Source organism: Podarcis vaucheri (assembly GCF_965113315.1).
Source record: "Podarcis vaucheri genome assembly, chromosome: 14".
Taxonomy (NCBI): domain Eukaryota; kingdom Metazoa; phylum Chordata; class Lepidosauria; order Squamata; family Lacertidae; genus Podarcis; species Podarcis vaucheri.
This window is the reverse complement of record NC_138752.1, coordinates 45,737,752-45,760,413: the sequence shown is the minus strand read 5'-3', so window position 1 is coordinate 45,760,413 and position 22,662 is coordinate 45,737,752. Positions and strand designations below refer to the sequence as shown.

The following is a 22,662-nucleotide window of genomic DNA, read 5'->3' as shown; positions in this document are numbered from 1 at the left end:
CAACCCTAACCATTTCCAACTGATTAAAAGTAAATCCTATTGAATGGTTATTTTATCTTTAGCAATGATTTCCACCCGTTTTCTGGGGACAGACATTAAACTAACCAGCCTGTAATTTCCAAGATTGTCCCTGGATCCCCTTTTTAAAATTGTGTGTTACATTTACTGCTTTCCAGTCCTCATGTATGGAGGTTGAGATGAAGGACAAACTGCCTATTTTTGTTAGCTCAACAGTTTCGCATTTGAATTTCTTAAGAACTCTCAAGTGGCTGCCATCTAAACCCGGTGACTGATCACTTATCTTCACCCCCCACCCCCGTTGGGCCTAGAATATTATCTCTCAATGCCACTATCTGCCCTTGTTCCCCAGGCCACTGGGATCTGCCTCATCTTTTCTTTGTAAAGACAGATGCCAATAATTCATTCAGCTTTGCTGCAGCAGTCTCCTCTTCCCTTGCCATGCCTTTGACTCCCTTGTCATCCAAAGGTGCAGCTGCCTCCCTAGATGGCTTCCTGCTATGAATATAGTTAAGAACTTGTTGTTGTTGGTCTTTGTGTTTTCAGGAGGGCTAGTATGGCACCACTGACTTGATAGCCAATACTACTCAAGAGTGGACCCACTGAAATTGGACTCAACAGGTCCAATAATTTCACTGGGTTCACTCCCAAGTAGAACAACCCCATCTCTTTCCTGGGGTAGTTTTCTGTCTGCAGATATGTTTTTATGGAGAGGGTTTCTCAGACCTAGACCACTGCCATAGTTTGAAGCAGCGCTGGCCCAATTCGAATAGACTAGGCAAAGAGTGGGAGACAGAGTTGGCTCCTTCGTTCCCACCAGTCCCAGCTTGCATGAGCCCCAGTGGCTTCTGCAGGCCCATGTCCCGCTTCACTGAAGGCTTTGGAACTCATTCCTCAGCGCCAGCAGGGCAGGCCAGCCACAGTTGCTTCTACAGAAGACAAGGCACGGAAGGCGTTTTACGATAATTTAAACTTTATTCAGCCAAATATACAAGTTTTGCTTCCAATTTGCACCTGTTCCAACATGTTGCACAATCAAGAAAAGTGTTATCTGGTTTTGCAGGGATGTGTTTTGTTTTTGCAGTTAAAAAGTCACTATCAGAGGAGAAGGGAAGAAATCAAGGATGGCTTCTTTTAAAAAAAATACAAATAAAAATGGGGAGAGAGAAGGGTAGAAAGTGGAAATAAAAAGACCAAAACAGCCACACGGTCCAGATCCAAATGCGTTTTTATTTCTTTGCTGCTCCACATTCCAACCCCGCAGGCCGTTTTTCAGACGAGTGCCTATCGCAAACACGCACCAGCGCCAGCATTTTGGATATGCGCCTGCATGCCAAGACTACCAATCCCACTCCCCTCTCTCTTTTGGCCTCGCTGAAGCCGTATCTTCCCCCGCCCCCTCCATTATCGCTCCAGCTTTTTCCTGCTCCCCTGGATAGGTAATCTCGAATTTGAAAGACAGCAAAATCGTTCGGTTTATAGCACCCCCTCCTGAAGCGGCTGTGCGGGAGAATCGCTGCCCTGGCGACTCCCGCGTTCAAAGGATTATAATAGCTTGCCCACCCACCCCACTGATTCCCACCCTGCCCGCCCACCCCTCCCCACCATGGAATTCTGTGCCCAGATGAAGACGAACACGCTGCTGCCAAGTGTCTCTTAGGAGGGAAGAGGACGCCGGTCACGGCCGTGCTCTTCACGCTGCGGCGTCGCCCCCTCTGTGTGTGAACCCTCAAAGAGTGCCCAGCAGGCGCCAGCCAGGCACAGTTCTTGGGAAGTTTCCCTCCTTTCTTGTGGCTGGCGCTTACTTGTTAAGGGACAGGGACTGCAGTCTTTTGCCTGCTGAGGATGCTTCATCTTTAGCTGGTGGGTGAAAAAGACGGAGAGAGAGAAGCAGGTTTATAAAAGCTAACCAGGCATTGCCTCGCAGGAGCTTGGACCATGTGACCCCTTTGGGTCCTCTTTCTACAGTTCTGCATAACACCCCCCCCTGCTCCTTTGGCCTAGAATCAGGTGCTGCTGAAACCTGCCAAACCGGCTACAACTCCTTCTCCCCCACCAAAAAACCTCTCTCGCCTCCCCCCAAGCCTAGACTCTTTAAGGTGGCATTCCTTGAAGCCCCACTTCTTGGCTGCTTCCTTCACCTTACGGACGCCATCAATTTCCTCTCTTTGGGACTTCTCTCAAGCAGGATCCCGCTGCTGGCCAAGGCTTGGATATTGGGTGGGAGGGAAGGCAAAGGGAAGGGGGCACCTAAAGGCAGGGGTCTCCAGAGAACGCTCATTCCAGAATTAGTCCCATCTTTCCCCCCCAGTGTGTATTTCTTTTCTTTTTTGGTCTCTCTCTCTCTGTGTTTTTGGAAAACAAATGTGGAATGGCAGCTGCGTTCCTCCCAGTGACCCACAGCCTCTTTACAACCATAGAGGCTTTGCACATGTCCGTAGTACTGTGTACAAGTGAGATATTGTGGAGAAAGTTGCACCCATCTCAATGCTGGGGGTGGAATTAACAAAATATGGAAGCAGCACCAATGATCTTCAATAAAAAATAAATACAGTATTTTTCGCACCATAGGACGCAGTTTTTCCGTCTTAAAAACTAAGGGGGAAAGTCTGTGCGTCCTATGGGGCGAATGCAGGGGCGGAGGCAAGCAGGAAAAGCCCCCAAGAGCCACACACAAGCTTCGCGCGGCTCTTGCGGGCTTTTCCCCAGGAGGGAGAAGGGACTGACACAGCCAGTCAGTCCCTTCTCCCTCCTCTAGAAAAGCCTTGTGCAATCTCTCCAGCCGCGGGAGGCTACGCAAGGCCGCAAGGCTAAAGAGGAAGCCCGGGCAGTGAGCGCGATCCATCCCGTTCGCTGCCCGGGCTTCCTCTTTTGCCTAGCACGCCTCTCCAGCCGCAGGAGGCTGCACAAGGCTAAAGAAGCCAACTTTTAAAAAATCTCTCTACCTCTACCTCTTTCTTTTTTTGTCCTTTCTCCACCCCCTTATTTTCCTCTGGATCAGTGTTTTTATGTAGATTAACGTTTTAGTTTTTTTGGGGGGATATTATAAAAAAGGAAACTTTGCAGCTTTTATTTTAGTATACAATAAAATCAGATTAAACAAAACACAAGAGAAGGAACTAGCATAGAAGAAGAAGAGAAAAGGGAAAGAGGGAGGACACAAAGCCATTTACCAGAGGTAGATCTTAACCCTTGCCTCACCTGGGAGCTTCTCTGGGCAGGAATTCGCTCGGCTTAAGTGGGGTGAGGGAAGAGTGGCAGGTAGGGGGGTACCTACCTAGACAGTGAAGCCACATGTCTCTCCAATGAAAATTGGGAGTGGGCATTGTGTGAAGTGGCTGTAGATCTCCTGCCGCAAAAGTGTAGGACTGTAGAGTTGGGAGGGCAACCCGAGGGTCATCTAGCCCAGCCCCCTCACAATGTAGGAATCACAGCTAAAGAACGCCAGGCAGATGGTCCCCCAACCACTGCTTAAAAGCCTCCAGTGGTGGAGACCCCCAACAACTTCCGAGGTTACAGAATTGCAGGGTTGGATGGGCACCCCAGGAGTCATCTAGTCCAGCCCCGGTGGACAGCGGGCATGATCCATCCCGTTGTACAAGGCTAAAGATGCTGCTCAAGGCTAAAGAGGAAGCGCGCAGCCTGTCCGTTGCTCTTTGGGGCTGGGGGGGGGGAATAATTTTTTCCCCCTTGATTTCCCCCTCTAAAAACTAGGTGCGTCCTGTGGTCCGGTGCGTCCAATAGAGCGAAAAATACGGTAAGATTGGGGTGTGTGGAAGCACAGAAATTGGGTCATTGAAGCGATTGGGGTGGGGGAGGAAAGCAGATCCATTAGTGAAGATATAAAACCCAGCAGTTACCCAGATGGACATTCCAGGGGAGTGTCAGGAGGCTGCTGAGTGATGCAAGGCCTTTTTAAAAAGTAGAAAACCGGGGGGGGGGGGAGGTTGCAATAGGGTTACGGATGCTCCCACAGCTGCAAAGAACAGGCCCACATTTCTGGAGGAGCAGGAAAAAATAGGAAGAAACCCTCACCACCTCATGAACTAGAAGTAAGGCAGACAACCTCAGCAGTCTTTACAGATTCCCGCCCCCCTTCCTCTGCTGCCCCAGACTGAGAAAGCTGGGGCAAAAAAATACCAGGCCAGCACTGGTGATTAAAATACTACTTTTTCCTGCAACTACCAATCAGGTCATATCCAAGGGTCAGTAGTAATGAAGTAAGGGGATCCACTGAGACCAGCTTTCTTGGCTTTTGATCCCACACCCTGATCTGCAAGCCGAGAAACACTGCTTTTCGTCAAGCAGCCAACTAGATTACAGGGGATCCTGTTCAGCAAAGCTGGTCCCACCAAAATACACAGCTTATTTCTGCTCAATACACGAGCATATGAAAAATGCCTCACGCTGAGACGGCCCATCAGGCTCTAATATTGTCCACTCTGGCGGGTAGCGGTTGTGGGCAGGGGCTAACCTGAAAGTTGAGGTTTGGGTGTATGCAAGGACTTTATGGCCCCCTCTTGAAGGAGGTGAGATGAATAGAGTTAGTTGGGCACAGAGTTGCTTCACACATGAGAGTGGCTCAGACACAACTTCAAGTCTTAACATTTTACTCCCAACATAACAACAGCCCCCTCCGCAAAAGTAGTTACTGTGCAATAATTTTGCAATGATTTTGTGTAAAATACTAATAGTTCACGAAGCTTGACGTTTAAACGGCTCCTTCGGGACATGAAAAGAATGTCAATTCTCTGTAAACTTCACAGCCGCCTTGTACCTGGGCAGCAGGCTAGGAAAAGCCTGAATCGAGGGAGCCATCACCGGTCAATGTAAATAGGGAGCTAGATGCCCAGTGGTTGCATCCTGCAAAAGGCAGCTCCCTAAGTTCCTGCCAGGAAGGGGCTCTATATCAAAGAGGTGGTGGGTTACTTTTTGGGGTCTGTGGGCCTGATCCTAGATGGGCAGAGGCACTCACCTGATGGCAAAATGGCACCAGGAGAAGGCGGGACTTCAGAGCACAACACAGGGCATGCAAAGCTCTGTGCGCAGTGATTCAGAGGCCAGAGGCTTGGGCTGAGGGGAGGGAGAGTTGAGCTTTCTCTCCCTTGCCAGTGCACAATTGGGGGCACCTTTTAAGGTCCACGCGGTGTACTGGCAGCTGCCTCTCTAGCAGGTGGGTGTGGTTGGGGGGGGGGAACAGCCTTGAGGCAGCCAATTTGAACCCCTGAGGTTTGGGCCATCTTCGGCTCAAAGTCTTCCTTACCTTTCCTTTCTTCCTCTTTCTTTTTGGCCGCCTCTTCCCTCTGTTTCCGGATGATGGCTAGTCGGGCGAGGTCTGCCTTGGCCTGCTCTGTCTTCCCGGCAAGGTGCATCTTCATATACCTCTCTTTTGCCTTCTGTTTCTCAATCTCTTCTCTGTTTTGAGCAAAAGGGCGGGGGGGGGGACAATGCAGCGAAGGAGGTTTTAATCAGAGTTCAGAAGGCACTCCTTCCCACATGGACATAAGGACAGCTTAAAGGAGGCGATGGAGGGCCAAAAGGAGAGCTGGAAACCTGCCCGAGGAGGCTTTTGCCTGCACCCGGAATATCCCTAAAACAGAACCACAGTTAAACTTGAGGATGTGACAACATCCCATCCGTTTGCATTATGCTGCTGCCATTATCAGAGGCCACCGGGTACCATTTGCTAGGGAGGCACCTGCCTTTATGTCCTGCTGCTGGTCTTCCCGGAGGCATCTGGCTTGGCCCCTGGGAGATACAGGATGCTGCACTAAGTGGACCTTTGAAGCTCACCCAGCAGGGCTCTTACACTTTTGAATTGAATTTTATTATTTCGGTCCCAGACCAGTTCCAGCCCACATACAATATAAAGGAAGTCATAAAACACAATAGGGATACATTTGAATTTGCAATTAGGTGTAACAGGGACAATACAGATACAGCATCAGTTAAAAATATATATAAATTAAAACTTAAGTCACTAACATATAACCTGAAATTATCATTTAAAACCTTAATCATGATGATAGCACAGCTTGTTCCCTAAGTTTTATGGCAATCACACAGAATTTGGCTACCCTTACCGTGATCTCAGGATCCTTTTCCTCTACCAGGGATTTTAGACATTGAAGTTTTGGATTCATTTGGAGGTTTTTGCATAGCAGGGGTAATAAATACCGAGCATATATCCCCATAGAAACGGCAGTGTAATAAGGCACGAGAGACAGTTTCTACCTCCATCAAGCCGCAGGGGCAGACTTGTTCCGCATATGGTTTACCCTCCAATCTGCAATAAGGCAGATGGCAGCAGATGGCTTACACTTTTATGTCCCTCTACCTGCCCTGCTTCCCCACCTGAATAGCATTCAGAGCAGAGACTACTCTGTGGATTTCAACACTAGAGAGAGGGTACAGCTCCTCCTCTGCATGCAGAAATCACAGCTTCGGTCTCTTGTGTGCAGGTTGCCACAGACACCTTTGGTACCCCCAGCCCCTCTGCAATTGGCCTTGCTGCTTTTCCAAACCAAAATGAATTGGAGGTGGGCATGACGGGGTGGGACTATCCACAGCGGGAGAAAGGTTAATCCCACGTTCCCCGGCTGCCACCCTGCTTGCACGGAAATGAGGTTTGAAAGAAGCTTCAACGTAAAGAATCTTTCAAGCCTAATTGTGGTGCACGTGGGGGGGGGGGATTTGATGGGGGACACCAGTAATCCCCACCACCACCAAATGTCTTCCCGTGCCACACAATTATGCCTGAAAAAACTCTTCTATTGCCTCCCTTTTTGCAAGTGGGCTGGCCGTTTCTCTCCAGTTGCGGTTTCCAGGAAGATGTTTAAGCTTCAAAAACCCAGATTTTTTTAAAGCCTAATTGCTGGGGAAGGAGGGCCAAGTTTGCTGTAGAGTTTGCATCTGGGGTTGCAGGGCACTTGGGTAGGTGGGTACAGTGGTACCTTGGGTTACAGACGCTTCAGGTTACAGACACTTCAGGTTACAGACTCCGCTAACCCAGAAATAGTACCTCAGGTTAAGAACTTTGCTTCAGGATGAGAACAGAAATCGCGGGGCGGCGGCGGCAGCAGGAGGCCCCATTAGCTAAAGTGGTGCTTCAGGTTAAGAACAGTTTCAGGTTAAGAACGGACCTCTGGAACGAATTAAGTTCTTAACCTGAGGTACCACTGTAATTGCTGCCCATGATGGTTTCTCAGGTTTCCAGATGTGTCCACAGGGTTGGTGGACCCCCCCCCCCCGGAGCAGCAGTTCTAGTAAAAGACCATCATACAGCGACTCTGCAGACTTCTTTCTGCACGGGGAGGTGCTTGCCCTGGGAAGCCAGCGCCCCTGGGTTTTGCCCCTGAAGAGCAAGTCAAATAATTGGGACAGCATCTAGTGCCTTACTCTTGCTCCCCAGTCTCTCCAGTGTCTTGTCTTTTGCAGGCCACTGTATTCCCGACTCAGCACCCCTCTGGCAGCCTCTGCTAAAACACAAGTTATCCTCCCTTTGCTCAAGGACAGGCCCATTATTGCTCCTTGACAGTCTGTGGGTTCCCAAAATAGGGAGCAGGGAACCACAGGCTCCCAGACTTCTACACGCCCCGAGCAACACTTCTCGGAGAATCCCACACGCCAGAGGGGAGGAAAACACCTTACCGTTCTCTCCGCGACAATTCCCTGGGGCTCTCCATATCTATCTGAGTTACTTTTTTGGCTGTCTGTGCAACGCGGTTGGGATTCTCTATGTCTATCATGCCTTCCACGCCTTTGTGCTTTGGCTGGAATGAAAGAAGACGAGAGTGGAACGTGAGCAGCGGCAACTTCAGGTAGGTGGAACAAACAACATGTAAAAGCTTATGGCGGCTGATAATATATATATATATATATATATATATATATATATATATATATATATATATATATATAAATTTATTCCCCGCCCATGTGGTTGGGTTTCCCCAGCCACTCTGGGCGGCTCCCAACAGAATATTCAAATACAAAGCTCTTTCACATCTGGTGGGTGGGCGTTCCACAGGACCGGTGCCACCACCAAGAAGGCCCTCGCCACTGGACCTGTGTCTGGGCAGAACAATGGGGGTGGAGATGCTTTGCCCAAGGGGTTGGACAATTTCTAAAATCTCTAAAAGCTGTTACACACTTTTGTTCGGGGTCCTCACCTCCTTGCAAAGTTGGGGAGGGGTGGCTGTTGCAACATGAAAATGAAGATCTCCCTTGCTTTGTTTTTACTAGTTCCTGCCTCCATCCATTCTTCTCTGACTGATCATGGACTTTGGGCAGTGGTTTTCAACCAGTGTGCTATGATACCCTGGGGCGCCTTGAATGATGGTCATGGGTGCCGTGGGCAACACTGGCCTCTGTCTGTCTGTCCTTCCCTCCCTCCTCCAAAGCTCTCTCACGTCTCTGCCTCCTGAAGGCTTGTGCAGCTCTTGTTGCAAAAGCCCTAGCCACAAGCTCCGTAGGAGAATGGTGCCTCTGGTGCTGGTCAGGGGGTGCTGGTTGCCAGGAGCTGATGCGGCCTCAGAGTAAGCAAGCAAGCAGGCCAGCCAGCTAGTCTGCCTGTTGGGAATGGACAGACAAGTCCCAGGCCTCTGTGGGCAGTGTGAGGAGGTACCTCTCTTTGGGGGGCAGCTGAGACCAGGGGCAACAGCATCGGCTGCCTGGAGGACTCCCAAGTAGAGGAGAGGAGGCTGAGGGAACACTCCCCATGGGAGGGTGTTCGAAAAAGGGTGAGAGGCTGCAGGCAAGGGGCGACATAACTGGCTCCTGAGCCCCACAGGGGAGCCGCAGAAAGAATGCAGTTGGTCAAGGGAGCTGTGGACTCAAAAAGGTTGAAACCCTCTGACTTAGGGGATTCAGAGGCCCTTGGGGAGTTGGGCTGCAAGAGCCAACCCATGTTTCCCCTACAACAGCCTTCTCAAAGTTTGCCCAAGCCCACTGCAGCAGATGGTTATCTGAACTAGGGTGGTGAGCTCTCAGGGAATGGGCCCTATCCCTTCCCTCTCTGCTGCCCCTGCTTCCTGCTATGTTATCAGTGCATCCCAAGAGAGACAGGGGTGGGGGAACTCTTTCAGCCCAAATTCTCTCTTACGGGAATCTTCCAGGGGGCCGCAGGCGGGGAAATGGATGCGGTTTCTCAGCTTTGTACAGTAGGTCCTATTTCAGCAAAACACAACTCATGAGTTTTCTATACACCTCTCCCTTTCTCTTGTCGCAGTTTGAGGGCATGTCCCAGGGTTGGCAAAGGGGAGGGGGCATGGCTCTGGGGGAGTCCTCAGGGCCACACAGAAATATCTAGAGGGCCACATTCAGCCCTGTAAGAGCTCGTCTGGAAGAAAACCAGCCCTCCAGGGTGAAGAACTTGGCAGCAATCAGCTGGATGAGAAATGACCTGAATTTCAAGGATTAACACGAACTGAGCATCCTTCCATGAAACATCTCGTTAGTACCTGGTAGTCTTCATCGTCCTCCTCCTCCTCTTCACTCTCGTCTGAATCTAGCGATTTCTCCTTCTTTTTGGGTTCTCCTGTTGCCCCATCGCCGCCTTCCTCTGCTTCCTCCTCCTCCTGTGGAAGCGAAAAGCATTATCAGTGCTGGGCGACCACAGAGTAGAAGTTACAGTGCGAGTAGGACTGCTCCTCGAACTGCTCTTCATCCATGAAGCTCACGGGATGATCTGGACCAACCACCCCCTCTAAACCTAACCTACCTGTCAGGGCTGTTGTGAGGATGAAACGGGGGGATCCATTTATGCTGCCCTTACAACTCCTTACAAAGGATAGTGGACTACAGATCTAATACGTCTATTTTATTTTTTTACATCATGTTCTGTCCCAGAGGTATGGACACGTGCAAAGGAGGCCAGGCAAATGACGGACGTGGCCCAGATTCATTGGATTCTGTAAGCAATAATTAAGCATTTGAGAGCTAGTGTGTTGTCGTAGTGAGAAAGCTGGTCTGAGGAAACATCGGTTCAAATTCCCACTCAGCCACAAAGCTCACAGGGTGAGCTGGAGACAGACACTCGATTCTGGTGTGCTGTACTGCTGCAAGGGGTTATTACAATGATGAACGAAGTACCTATCCTCAGCATCTCCTTGCAGTAAAGGTAAAGGTCAATGCTAATAAATTTGTTGCAAGCCTTTGCCCAACATTAAGGTCTTCTCTCTGTCAGGAGTGTGTGCAGGAGCCAGGCCCTGTGGCCAGTAGGACTCTGCAGGACTGGGGCCTTCCTAAGTTTGTTCTGAAGAGGCAAGGTGCGGCTGCACAGGTGAGGCCAATTGGTAACTCACAGCACCTGGTGGCAAGATCCAGGAAGGGAAAAAAGCTCAGCGTTTCCCTTAGGATCTTTGCCACAGCAACACATTCCCTGCCTTTCTGCGTTTGGCTCCTTGACTCCTTGATCCTCAGACCCTTGACTTCCTGACCCCTGTTCCTGCTCCCACCTCGCCATCTTGCCCCCAGTCCCGATGTCCCCAGCCGGGACTTTGATCGCCCGTGACACTCTCAATATGAAAAATGTATAATTCCTTTTTCTAAATCCCCTTTTTTGCAGATGGGAGGCTGAGAGAAGAACTCATGTGCCTGTGTCAAAGGAAAAGGTGAACCAGGTGACTTCCCATCTCACAGTTCAACTCGTGCTTGCTATCGTTACCCCGGCTCTGTGAAAACAGCAGCAGACACACACTTACCTTGGCCTTCTGTTTCTCTGCTTGGAGCTGAGCGTCAATCTCCTCGGGGCTTGTGTACTGCCGTGCCCGGCCTTTGTGGCCTCCTTTCCTACCTGCAAGGAAATAGCCAGTTTAGGGATTTGAGACCTCCTGGTATAGGGCAGTATGCAAATTTAACATACAGCAAACAATAAAATAATAAATAATAAAACAACTTCAGACAGCCACTGTTGTCCTCGTCTCCTTGCTCTTGGCTTGTTGCAGTCAACCAAGCAAGACCGGACCAAAATGCCTAGGCAGTCCAGTGTCCTGCCCCTTCTGCCCAGTTGCAACGAAACAGGTAGACTCCAATTCTTCATCAGCACCAGCCAGCATGACTAATGGATGTGGATGATGGGAGTTGGAGTCCAGCAATGTTTGGAACGCACTAGGCTGGGAAAGTTGCCCTAGAATGTCCCAGCAGTCAATCATCATCATCATCATCGTACCCTGCCCATCTGACTGGGTGGCTTCCAACATATATAAAAACATGACTTCCTATGGAGCATGAAGGATGAGGGAACCAGTGGTTCCTTCATTTAGCATCCAGGGGATAAAAACCACATACAACCACAGGTGGCAGCTTTCCTCAATCTGGTGCCCTCCAAATGTTGGACTGCAACTCCCATCATCCCGGGCTATTGGCCATGTTGGCTGGGGCTGATGAAAGGACAGAGGCATGTACATATATATTCATAGTGACTGGTAACTTGGCAGAAGTCCTGCAATACAGTGGTACCTCTGGTTGCGAACGGGATCCATTCCAGAGCCCCGTTCGCAACCCGAAAGGAACATAACCTGACTCTGCGCATGCGCGGGTTGCGATTTGCCGCTTCTGTGCATAATGTCATTTTGCGTGTCTGCGCATGCGCGAGTGGCGAAACCCGGAAGTAACCCTTTCCGGTACTTCCGGGTCACCGCGGGACGCAACCTGAAAAAACGTATCATGGAGCAAACATAACAAGAGGCATGACTGTACGAGGAAGGCTGGCTTGAGGGGAGAGAAAGCTCAAACCAAAGAATGGCTGGAGAACTTTTCAATTGGCAAGTCCCAGCACTCCTGGTTCTTTAAAACCTTCTATCATCCCTCCAAACCTCATCATTCTTCCCAGCAGGGAGTCAAAGGGGTCCTTTCCATCTCATCCTGGACATATCACCGCTCAAACCATTGCTCAGCATGGAATTCTAAACCATGACAGCCTCCCACTTGGCTTGCCCACAGCCTTCCTGTAGGATTGGGAGTCACAGCCTTCCTGTCTTCCCCTCACTGCCTGACTCATGCCCTGGGCTGCAGGCCAACTACAAATCCCACAGCTGTTCCATACAGTCAGGCTGCATGTGCAACGCCACCTTTAAAGCTGTGTCATACCACTTGGAACAGTCACAGCTTCCCCCAAAGAATCCTGGGAGCTGTAGTTTGTTAAAGCTGCTGAGAGATGTTAGAAGACCTCTATTCCCTTCAGACAAAATACAGCTTCTGGGATGGTTTAACTGTCAATCCCTCTTCCCAGAGAATGCTGGGAACTGTAGCTTTGGAAGGAGAATAGGGGCCTCTTCCGATGTTGTTAGACTACTATTCCCGTCAGCCCAGCCAGCATGGCAGCAGCTGGATCCCAACAACATCTGGATGGTCACAAGTTCCCTGTGCCTACTCTATATTATTTGATATTATTTGTATATTATTATTTGTAGACCCATATGAAACTGGGAATTCTAATGCAAGGTAGAATTCAAGATTGTACTCATGTGAGCAAATCTGCATACAACAGACAAACAGTGGGAACTGGATCTAAAACAAAAAAAAATGGGGGAAAACAGGCTGCTTATGTGCCACATACTGAACAAGGATGAGCAGTCACTGTTTTCATTCCCTCGTAGCTCAAAGCTGCTGTGTCAGTTGTGTTGCTCTATCATTCACTTACCGCATTTACAGGCAATGCCCCCCTTCACTTGAAGGTCTCAGGGCAGAAAGACACAAAGCCAAAACTAAAACAATTGCAAAGAGAGCTGAGAGGGGCGGGAGCAAGACAAGGAGGTCAATCTAAAAATGTAAGGTTAGGGGAAATAAACACCTCCTCTCTGCCACTATCTTTTTTGTTTGGAGGTGGAGCTGTCCAGCCAGCATGGCCAGCAATGGAGAGAGATGCAGTCCTACAGCATCTGGAACCATGTTGACTATTCCTGACCCAGAGAAAGACATCTGTCGCATTGGGTGAAGCTTCATTAATTTAATTCCAACTGGCCACACAAAACCTCTTACTGCTAACTGGTTAATGCAAGCTAGTTTGTCTGTCACACAACCCTGACACTTAAGTTGCTTTTAAAAAAACCACACAAACAAACCCACATTTGGGAGCTGCATCCTCCAACGCACATGGAAGTTGCTACTGCAAGATGCTATGTGGCTTTGAAAATGATCAAATGCAAAGAACTTAGGTCAAGCAACGGTTCTTAGCTGAATAGATCCTCCATGTTCAGAAGCAATTTAACACAGAATACCAGGGAACCAGGAACAAACAAGAAGGGGGCGTGTGGCTTTCATGCCCTAGTGGTAAACTTCCATGGGAAGTCTGGAAAGTACCCTATGAAAAACAGAAGACTGGACCTTTGGTCCAACCCAACAGAGCAATTCCTGAAACATTTCTGTTGTTTCAAAATCCAGCACCCCAGCCATAAATGCTCAGTGTTTGTAGCCTAGCCATCTCCTGCCTTGTCGTTTTTTGAACTATGCTTTGCTCTTGTACTATTGGCCAGATCTGCTACACTGAGAGAGCACTGGGTACTGCAGCTTCCATTTCTTTCAGGATGTCATCATGCTTCAGTGGCAAACCTCATCGTGCCCCTTTTGTAGATCCAGCGAGGAAGAGTATCCAAGAGCCACCACTAGGAAACCCTGATTATGGAAAAGCTAGCATTCAGGAAAGACATCCTGGCAGAATCCCTTGGAAATAGTTCAAACTGGGTGTGGTGCAGCTTCAGGACTTGCTCGTTCTTCCTCTCCTGTTCATGCAAGCAACCAGTCATGCGCTGAATATGGAGCGGCAAGGCAGCCTCTCCACCGGGGGGGGGGGGGGGAGAGGCAGCAACAAGCTCAGTCATGCCTCCATCTTCACTAAAAAAGGTCTGGCGAAAGCCAAGCTATCAGTTTCTTTTCTCTGTCTATTGCAGTCTCCTCCTCCTGGCTCTGTGCCACCGCTTCAGACGGGCAGAATTTTCAACTTCATATATACACCTTTCCCTTCTGAAGAATTAGGGACGCTGTCGTTTTTAACCAACCAATTTAGCTAAATGCACAATAGCCATGATAACCTTCATTCAGAAATGACGTACAATAAGCTCTGCATCAATTCACCGAAACTGACACACACACACACACACACACAAATTAGCATCAGCACTCATCAAAGCAAGATGACTGCTTCTGTTTCCTTCCTCAGCTGCTGCTGCTGCTGGTGGTGGTGAAGAATGAAAGGCATGAGCTGGTAGCCTCCAGTACAAAACAAGCCCCTAATCTAGCCAAGTGTCCACTGGCTTCCCTTGTTCAGTCTGTTCTTCTCCTGGGGAAAACAACACAGGCTTACTCAAAAGGTTGGGTTGGGGGACCTGTGGTTCTCCAGATGTCACTGGAGAACTCGCATCAATCCAGCCAACTTGGTCAATGGAAAGGGATGGTGGGAGTTGTAGTCTAAATAATGGAGGTTCCCCAGCTCTGTTGTAAGGGCAAATCTATTATGTGCAGCCTGCTTTGAGCTCTTCTCAAAAGGACTATATTTATATACTGATTAGACTCAACCCCCTCAACCTCTCAGGGGCTCCTAGCTTGACCTCCACTCCTCTCTCTAGGTGAGGACTTTCCAGAGGGTTTCCTTTTTTAAAAGTCTTGCTGTTAGCTTTCAGCCTGCAATTCCATACAGAGGCTTTTGGAAAGTGTTTATGGAGTATATTACACAAGGTTGCAGGTAAATGATCAGAAAAACTCGGAAGAGCAGCACTACTGCAGTGTTTCCCAACCGGTGTTCCGCGGCACACTAGTGTGCCGTGAGACATCGGCTGGTGTGCCGTGGGAGGGAGGCGGGCGAGTCGGGCGGCGAGGATCCGGGTCGAGCCGGGGGCGGCTCCGCGGTGGTGGTGCCGAGCGGCGGGGCAGCGCGCGCAAAAGGGAGGAGCGCGAGACAGCGGAGGAGGAGGAGGCCGGCATGTCCGGGCAGCAGCAGCAACAGCAGCAGCAGCAACTCCCGGCGACGGCTCCTCCTCCGCCTGCTATCGCCGCCACCACCACAACAGCCGCCGCCGCCTCAGCTGCCGCCGTCCCTCAGTCCCTCGCTCTGCTGCCTCCTCCCACCCCGGCAAGGGGAAGGGAAAAAACGTTCACTTTTGTGTGTCCCTCCCGGCGTGACGCTGCGCGCTGACGTCACGGGGCGGGGCTTTAATGGTGGTGTGCCGCGAGATTTTTTTCCGGTAAACAGGTGTGCCGTTGCCCAAAAACGTTTGGGAAACACTGCACTACTGGATCAAACACAGGAAGCTACCTTATACAGTGGTTGTTGTTGTTGTTGTTGTTTAGTCGTGTCCGACTCTTCGTGACCCCATGGACCAGAGCACGCCAGGCACTTCTGTCCTCCACTGCTTCCCGCAGTTTAATCAAACTCATGCTAGTAGATTCAAGAACACCATCCAACCATCTCATTCTCTGTCGTCCCCTTCTCCTTGTGCCCTCCATCTTTCCCAACATCAGGGTCTTTTCCAGGGAGTCCTCTCTTCTCATGAGGTGGCCAAAGTATTGGAGTGGTACCTCGGGTTAATTCGTTCTGTTCTTAATCTGAGGTACCACGTTAGCTACTGAGGCCTCCTGCTGCCGCCGCGCGATTTCTGTTCTCATCCTGAAGCAAAGTTCTTAACCTGAAGCACTATTTCTGGGTTAGCGGAGTCTGTAACCTGAAGCGTCTGTAACCTGAGGTACCACTGTACCAAGTCAGACCATTGACCTCACTATTATCTACACTGACTGGCAGCAGGTCTCTAGGCTTGCAGACAGGGGGCTCGTCTATCTTCCATGAGAGATCTGGAGGGCAGCAACACAAGAACGGGCTTTATCCGAGGCGACTTCCCATTTGTAGAATGCTCTCCCCAGGAAAGCTCATCTGGCACTTTCTTTAGCTATCTTTAGATGTCAGGCAGAAACTTTTTAAAAATAATTAAGCCTTTGGCCTTTAACTATCTGTGACCTTTTACAAGTGTGTGGGATTTTTTTTAATGTAACACAAACACACACTGTTTTAATGTATCTATGTGGGGTTTTGTTTGTTTGTTTGGCTGCAAGTTGCTTTGGGTTACCTTGGGCAAGATAAATTGACTAACAGATTTAATAAATACAACTACAACAACACAACAACCACTTTGGGAGATGGCAGGGAGCAAGAAGAACAACAACTTTGGGAAATGCCAGGGATTGAACCTGGAACATTCTGCGGTAAGGCTCAGTGAAAGCTGGTTCAGTGAAGTTTGGTCCTTTCTATAAGACATGAACAAAGAAAGCAGCCATATACTGAGCCAGACTCAGCCTGAGCTCAGTGTTGCCTACACCAATATTCCCAGCCCTAACCTGAGAAATGAACCAGAGACCTTCTGTTTTCAAAGCAGGTGCTCTACTGCCAAGCCACAGTCCTTGCCCTTTAAGCTCAAATTACCGTTTAATCAGGCACCCTACTGCTAACAGCACTGGCCAGGCAGGTGCCTTCCAGAAGGCCATATAGAAAAGAACCACCTGGATTCTCAACATTTGAGATTTAGGAGACTATGTGATTTAATGGGAAAAGTTCAGGGGCAGTTCCACACCCCCTTTCCCTTCTACTTGTGCAAGCCAAGTGCCTGAATCAGCCCTCAGCCTCCTTCCCACGTGGAAGGCATATCAGAGTCTCCCCCCCTTTCTTTTTGTACGCATGCCCCCACTTTGCCTGATGCAACTGCCTGATGCTCAAACCGCAGCGGGGAATCTAAGGCAGCCTGGTACCTTATAGCTACTGTTAGGGAAGGTTTCCAGATGTCGTGATTTGGTGAAAAGTTGCGGGGAAAGAGTATCATCAGGACAGAGCCCACTGAATGCATTCACCCCACGCCAACTTTCCACTCCCCATCGTTTTCTTCCCGGCATTTCTAAGCTGCCTTTCACCGCAAGCCCCTTCGGGAGGCAGCTCACGTGGATCATCAAAAAAAGCACCATGAGTCGTTAGGTTGACGATTAGAAAACAGCAGCGCAGACCGTTCTATAACAAAACACGTATTTTTTATTTTTAGTTAAAAAAATACCCGGACCAGGCCTTGTCCAAAAGCAGAACAAGAAGGGTTTCCAAGGCGCACGAAAAGGAAGGCAAAGGAACAACTTGGAGGGAGGGAGAAGAGAAGCCTCCTGCCTCACGACCCCCCCACCCCTAAGAGGCGCCCCCTCCCTCCAGGTCTTAATAATAATAATAATAATAATAATAATAATAATTTTTATTTATATCCCGCCCTCCCCAGCCGAAGCCGGGCTCAGAGCGGCTAACAACAAGACGCTCAAACCCCTCAGAGGGTCCCCAGGGAGGGAGAACAAGAGACCCCAAGTTTCCCCCCCCCTCCAGCCGGCCCAGAGGGGAGCCCAAGATGGCAGGGGGCTCCCCGCTCCCGCCTCCTCCTTCACCCCAGAGGGCCAGGCCACAAGGCCGCGGCCGACCCCCGGGCCTCCCCTCCCCCGGCCGGGCTCACCTCCTTTGGGCATAGCGAGGACGATGGCGGCGGCTCCGGCTACAAGCGACTCTTTCCTCCCCCTCCTCACTTCGCCCCGAGCTTTTGTCGCGACCCGGAAGCGGAAGTGGAGCCGGCCCTGCGCTCCTCAAGTCTATGGTCCCCCCCCCACTCCGATACACGTTTCGTGCGCGAGAGAGCGGGCGGACACGCGCTGCCTTGGGGGCCTGGCCGGCGGGATGCCGGCGTCGGGAAGCGGCGGTTGTCCTCGGCACCGCCTGACGGAAAGCTCGAAATTACAAAGCGCACTCCGCGTCCGCCGAGAGGCTTCGTGCGGTCCGCCTGCCTCGCCCCGAGGCTCCGGCCGCCATCCGCGGGGTGACTTCTAGACAGGCGTCAGCGAAGACAACCGCAGAGGGAAGCACCTTATCGTGACGCAGACGCGAGGGAAGGGCCTTTCTCGTCGCGGGGACGTCATCGCGAGGCGACGGAGAGATCGAAGAGGCGGAAGAAACAAGTCTCTAGAAGCGTAGGAGCTTTTCCTTTGGGGGCTCTCTAGGGGAGGGTGGGGGTCGCAGGCCCTTCATTTGACGAGTTCTCTTTCTGGCCGGCGCCCTTTTTTTGGCTAAGGGCCTCCAGTGGCGTGTGGCAGGCAGGAATTTATGATGAGGGCATCTTGCCGGGCAAAGGTTTCACCTGTTGGATTTCTGCCTGCTCTGCAGCCATTAAAGCAGGCTTGGGGAACCTCTTGCTCTCTGGGTGTTTCTGAATTCCCAACTCTTAACTAGCCCCCGCCACCGTGGCCAGCAGGGATGAGGGGGGTTGGCAGGGCCGGATTTAGGTTTGATGAGGCTCTAAGCTCCTGAAGGTGATGGGGCCCTTTATATGTCCAGCTGGCTTTGTCAACAACAAATCGTCGCTGTTTTTTGTGTTGAATATAAGCTATATGGTAATTTATGGACCTAATAGGTATCTAAAGCCATTTTATTTGTTTTATATCTTATATTTTGGAAATGTACATCCAGTTTTTCCCCCTTTAAATTTTTGGGGGCCCCCTAGAGAGTGGGGCCCTAAGCTTGTTTAGCTTATACGTAAATCTGGCCCTGGGAGTTGGCGTCCAGCAGCAGCATCCAGAGAGCCACAGGTTCCCCATGGCTGCATGAAACAATAGATTCGGGCACCGATACATTAAGCGGTGCCTCCTTCCAGGTTGACCTGCCCTGGTGCTAAAAGGCCAATCTATGGCCTTTTAAATGTTTCTGGGGGCATTGTTGTTGTTATGCATTTTGTTTTCTTATAAAGTGCCCTGTGATCTTCAGATGAAGGGCAATATGTATATAAATTTAATAACAATCAATAATAACATATTAATAAAGAAACAGAGTATATGTTCAGATAACCCAAGGGAAATGGGGGGGGGGTCTTTTGGTTGTTAATGCTATGGGAGAGAACTTAGGGTATTCAGACACCTGGTTCAAAAATATGTAAAAGGAACATATTATCCAGAGTACTCTAATTTATAGTGGTACACATTTTATTACTCCCTTATTTTTTCCAGATTTCCCTCCCTCTGTGCTGACAAGATGCCCAAGGTGAAGAGGAGTAGAAAACCACCTCCAGATGGCTGGGAATTGATTGAACCAACCTTAGATGAACTAGATCAAAAAATGAGAGAAGGTGAGTAGCAGAGTACTAATTTGGCTGCGAGCATGAATTGTGTAATGGAACAGTATATGAGCTGGCTGGCCTTTTTGGCACATTCAGTATAGGAAGCCCATGGCGGTTTGTACACAGATCCCAAGTTCAGTCCAGGACATCTCCAGTTAAAATAGAGATCTCAGAAAGATAGTGTTGTGATAAGGTGCATTTATTTGGCACTCTGCAGTTATTAATGGTGTTTTGACTGTGCAGTAAGAACTGTGCAGTTTAAGCAAGAGATATTTACTGCTTTCCTTTTTTTCCATATTCCCCTCTCTTTGTATGGCTTTGAAAAGAGGACAGGTAGTTCATTTGGTTGTTTTTTTATACTTTAAATTATGGTATACTTAACAGCTGATATTGGCTTAATGGTGGATATCAGAAGCCTTTTCAGTGTCCTTCAGCCAATAATTAAGCAAACAGAAGAAAAAGGAGATAAGGCTTTTGATGGGAAAGACCAGAGTATTGAAGGTCAGAAGTGGAATTTACAAAGCCTCACAGGCCAGCAGTTTCGAGGTGTCAAATATAAACCTGCCAAGGCTGGAAGTTTTTATGCTAATTATTAGTTAGCACCTAGTCTTCTCAGTTGTACATATAATTTGGCAAAGAAATTGTGCTTACCAGAAATGCTTGTAAAACCCTGGGAATTGTACCTACCTTTGGGAGTTCCCTTTTAAAAGGAAGGGAAAAAAAGACCAGTTGAAAGGAACAGATTTTTCCCCCCTACACTTACGACTGAAAATAAAAACCAAAAGACAGAAACAGAGAGTTTACATTCCTTGAATTCTGTTCTAGATTGGACTTTGGACTTAAAAGGTAGCACTCACGTTCACAGAGATGATTCATCTTTGTTAATCTTGCATCAATTAAAATGGTATCGGGAATGGGAACAGTTCTGGCTAAGAACTTAGAAAATTACTGCATGGGTAGTGATCCAAGTACAAATCACCTTTAGATACTGCAGGTTAAATGTGATGTCTGAAAACATTTGTTGGTTCAGCTTGCAAAACTACATGAGAATAGAAAACTATAGTATATATTCTCCAATAAATTCTCACATCCTATTTATCAGAATATTATAGGTTTTCTTCCTTGTTTTTAGCAACATGAAATAATGGAGACGTAATGAACATTTGAATTAGTTGGCAAAATTAACATGTTTTCTGCCCTTTCCCCCACTTTTCTTCAGCTGAGACTGAACCGCATGAAGGGAAAAGGAAAGTAGAATCTCTCTGGCCTATCTTCAGAATTCACCACCAGAAAACACGTTACATTTTTGATCTCTTCTATAAGAGAAAAGCCATCAGTAGAGGTAACACAGCTGTCTTTGATCTTTTAGGGGAAAATGTTTTGTTCAGTATGGCTGTGAAATCTGCTTGAGCCGGTCTGTCAAATGAAAAAAGAAATACTAACCTTTTTAGAATGTAAGGTAAAGGTAAAGGGACCCCTGACCATTAGGTCCACTCGTGACCGACTCTGGGGTTGCATGCTCATCTTGCTCTATAGGTCGAGGGAGCCGGCGTTTGTCCGCAGACAGCTTCCGGGTCATGTGGCCAGCATGACTAAGCCGCTTCTGGCGAACCAGAGCAGCACACAGAAACGCCGTTTACCTTCCCGCCAGAGCGGTACCTATTTATCTACTTGCACTTTGACGTGCTTTCAAACTGCTAGGTTGGCAGGAGCAGGGACCGAGCAACGGGAGCTCACCCCATTGCGGGGATTTGAACCACCGACCTTCTGATCGGCATGTCCTAGGCTCTGTGATTTAACCCACAGCACCACCCGCGTCCCTTTTAGAATGTAGGTGTGAGCAAATTCTGCCAAAGGGTACAGTCATTTTTGTTTGCCACTACTGAGCTTTCTAATTATCCCATCCTCTCTCCTGCACAGAGCTGTACGAGTATTGCATTAAAGAAGGATATGCAGACAAAAACTTAATTGCAAAGTGGAAGAAACAAGGTTATGAAAACCTCTGCTGTTTGCGCTGCATCCAGACCCGAGATACCAACTTTGGAACCAACTGCATCTGCAGAGTGCCCAAAAGCAAGCTGGAAGTGGTAAGAATGTTGTTTTCAATAAGCCCCCTAGGTCATTACAACAATTCTTTCTGTGTCCCATTTCTTTTGCCTTTTTGTGCATCCTCCCCCCCCCCAAACCTGGTTCATGCAAATAAGTAGCAGTGTGACCCCTGGAAATCCAAACCATGTGAAAGGCAAGTGTTTGTTACTCCTCTTGCTAGAGACCTTGTCTGTCTCTGAACTTTCTCCTTGGGGACAGTTTGCCATTCAACTTAGTAGGACTGGATGAACAACCTCATCCTGTTAAGTTGTGAGCCGCTCGGAGATCTATGGGTATACAGATTGATTGAATTATTATTAATTTTTTACACTGATCTTTTCTGTGAACCGCTCTGAGACCTCTGAGTATAGGGCGGTATAGAAATAATAATAATTAACCACCACCATCTCTTGCGGTTCCACCAAAAATGTTGCTTCAAAACTGACCACCCATCGTATCAGTGTGTGTCTCTTACTCAAACTTCTGTAAATCAAAGAGAGGCTGTAAAAAGATTTGCAGTCTCATTTCCTGGCTTTTCTAGCACTCTGATATCTTAAAGGTCTTTTAAAAACAAGCAAGTTATAAGACTGTACTTGCAGTTTTGAGAGACTATCTTTTTAAAAATTTGGTTCTTGTAATAAATGCTCCACCCTGCAACAGTAGTATGAAAGGCAGTAGGAAACAGTGTATCTATTCTCATTTGTTGCAATCCTGTAAGTTTTCCTAACCAGCAAAATTTCCTTTTTTTCTTGCTCTACTGTGTGCTCAGGGGTCTGCTGTGACTAACATGCTGATTTCATTCTACAGGGAAGAATAATTGAGTGCACTCACTGCGGGTGCAGAGGCTGCTCTGGATGAAATCCCCTTTCCCCTTTTTAAAAGTTACCCTTCCCTTTTGAGGAGTTCTTAAATGGCTGGTTCATCGTCAATGACTGTTAATAAGAACCATAATTTGTTTGTCGTAAGACCCGGCGGTGAGTGGATCTCCAACAACCTGAATTGTAAATGCAGTAGTATTAATGTCTTGTATAACTACTTTATTTTAAAATAAAGTCTTGCCTATTGCCTCAAGGTGGTTTGTTTAATTCTGTGCTGCTACTGTTACCTTTATGAATTTGCTTTCATAATAAAGAACATAAATGAAACTGGACCCTCCTTTTTCCAGGGATAATTTGGAAACCTGGGGATAAAGTTGTTTAATAATTATGCTTAGTAATATTGGATTGGTAGACATGAGTTAATTCAGATTATGCATCAATCCATTAAAGAAATGAAACAATGGAGGGCTTATTTCTTATGCATGGAGACAAGGGCAATATATATATAAATAACTACTTACATCACCTTACTTATATTGGGTGGGAGAGGAAGTAAGGGTGGCTTTAAATATGTTATACTTCCCCAGGAGGCCTGCCAATTAGCAATAAAGTGGGATAAAGGACCTGTG

The 22,662-nt window shown here is 48.5% G+C and overlaps 2 protein-coding genes across 2 annotated transcripts; one reads left to right on the top strand and one right to left on the bottom strand.

The window, feature by feature from the left end:
- Positions 1-973: 973 nt before the first annotated feature.
- On the bottom strand, positions 974-17,637 carry PDAP1 (PDGFA associated protein 1). Its single transcript, XM_082199948.1, has 6 exons — positions 17,481-17,637; positions 10,722-10,813; positions 9,480-9,596; positions 7,669-7,790; positions 5,282-5,433; positions 974-1,878 (listed from the first exon to the last, which is right to left on the bottom strand). The coding sequence occupies exons 1-6, from the start codon at positions 17,491-17,493 to the stop codon at positions 1,820-1,822; spliced, it is 555 nt and encodes a 184-aa protein (XP_082056074.1). The 5' UTR covers positions 17,494-17,637; the 3' UTR covers positions 974-1,819.
- A 237-nt stretch (positions 17,638-17,874) lies between these two features.
- Positions 17,875-22,286, top strand: BUD31 (BUD31 homolog). Its single transcript, XM_082199961.1, has 5 exons — positions 17,875-17,988; positions 19,018-19,136; positions 20,347-20,469; positions 21,048-21,214; positions 22,023-22,286. The coding sequence occupies exons 2-5, from the start codon at positions 19,043-19,045 to the stop codon at positions 22,071-22,073; spliced, it is 435 nt and encodes a 144-aa protein (XP_082056087.1). The 5' UTR covers positions 17,875-17,988; positions 19,018-19,042; the 3' UTR covers positions 22,074-22,286.
- Positions 22,287-22,662: the final 376 nt, after the last annotated feature.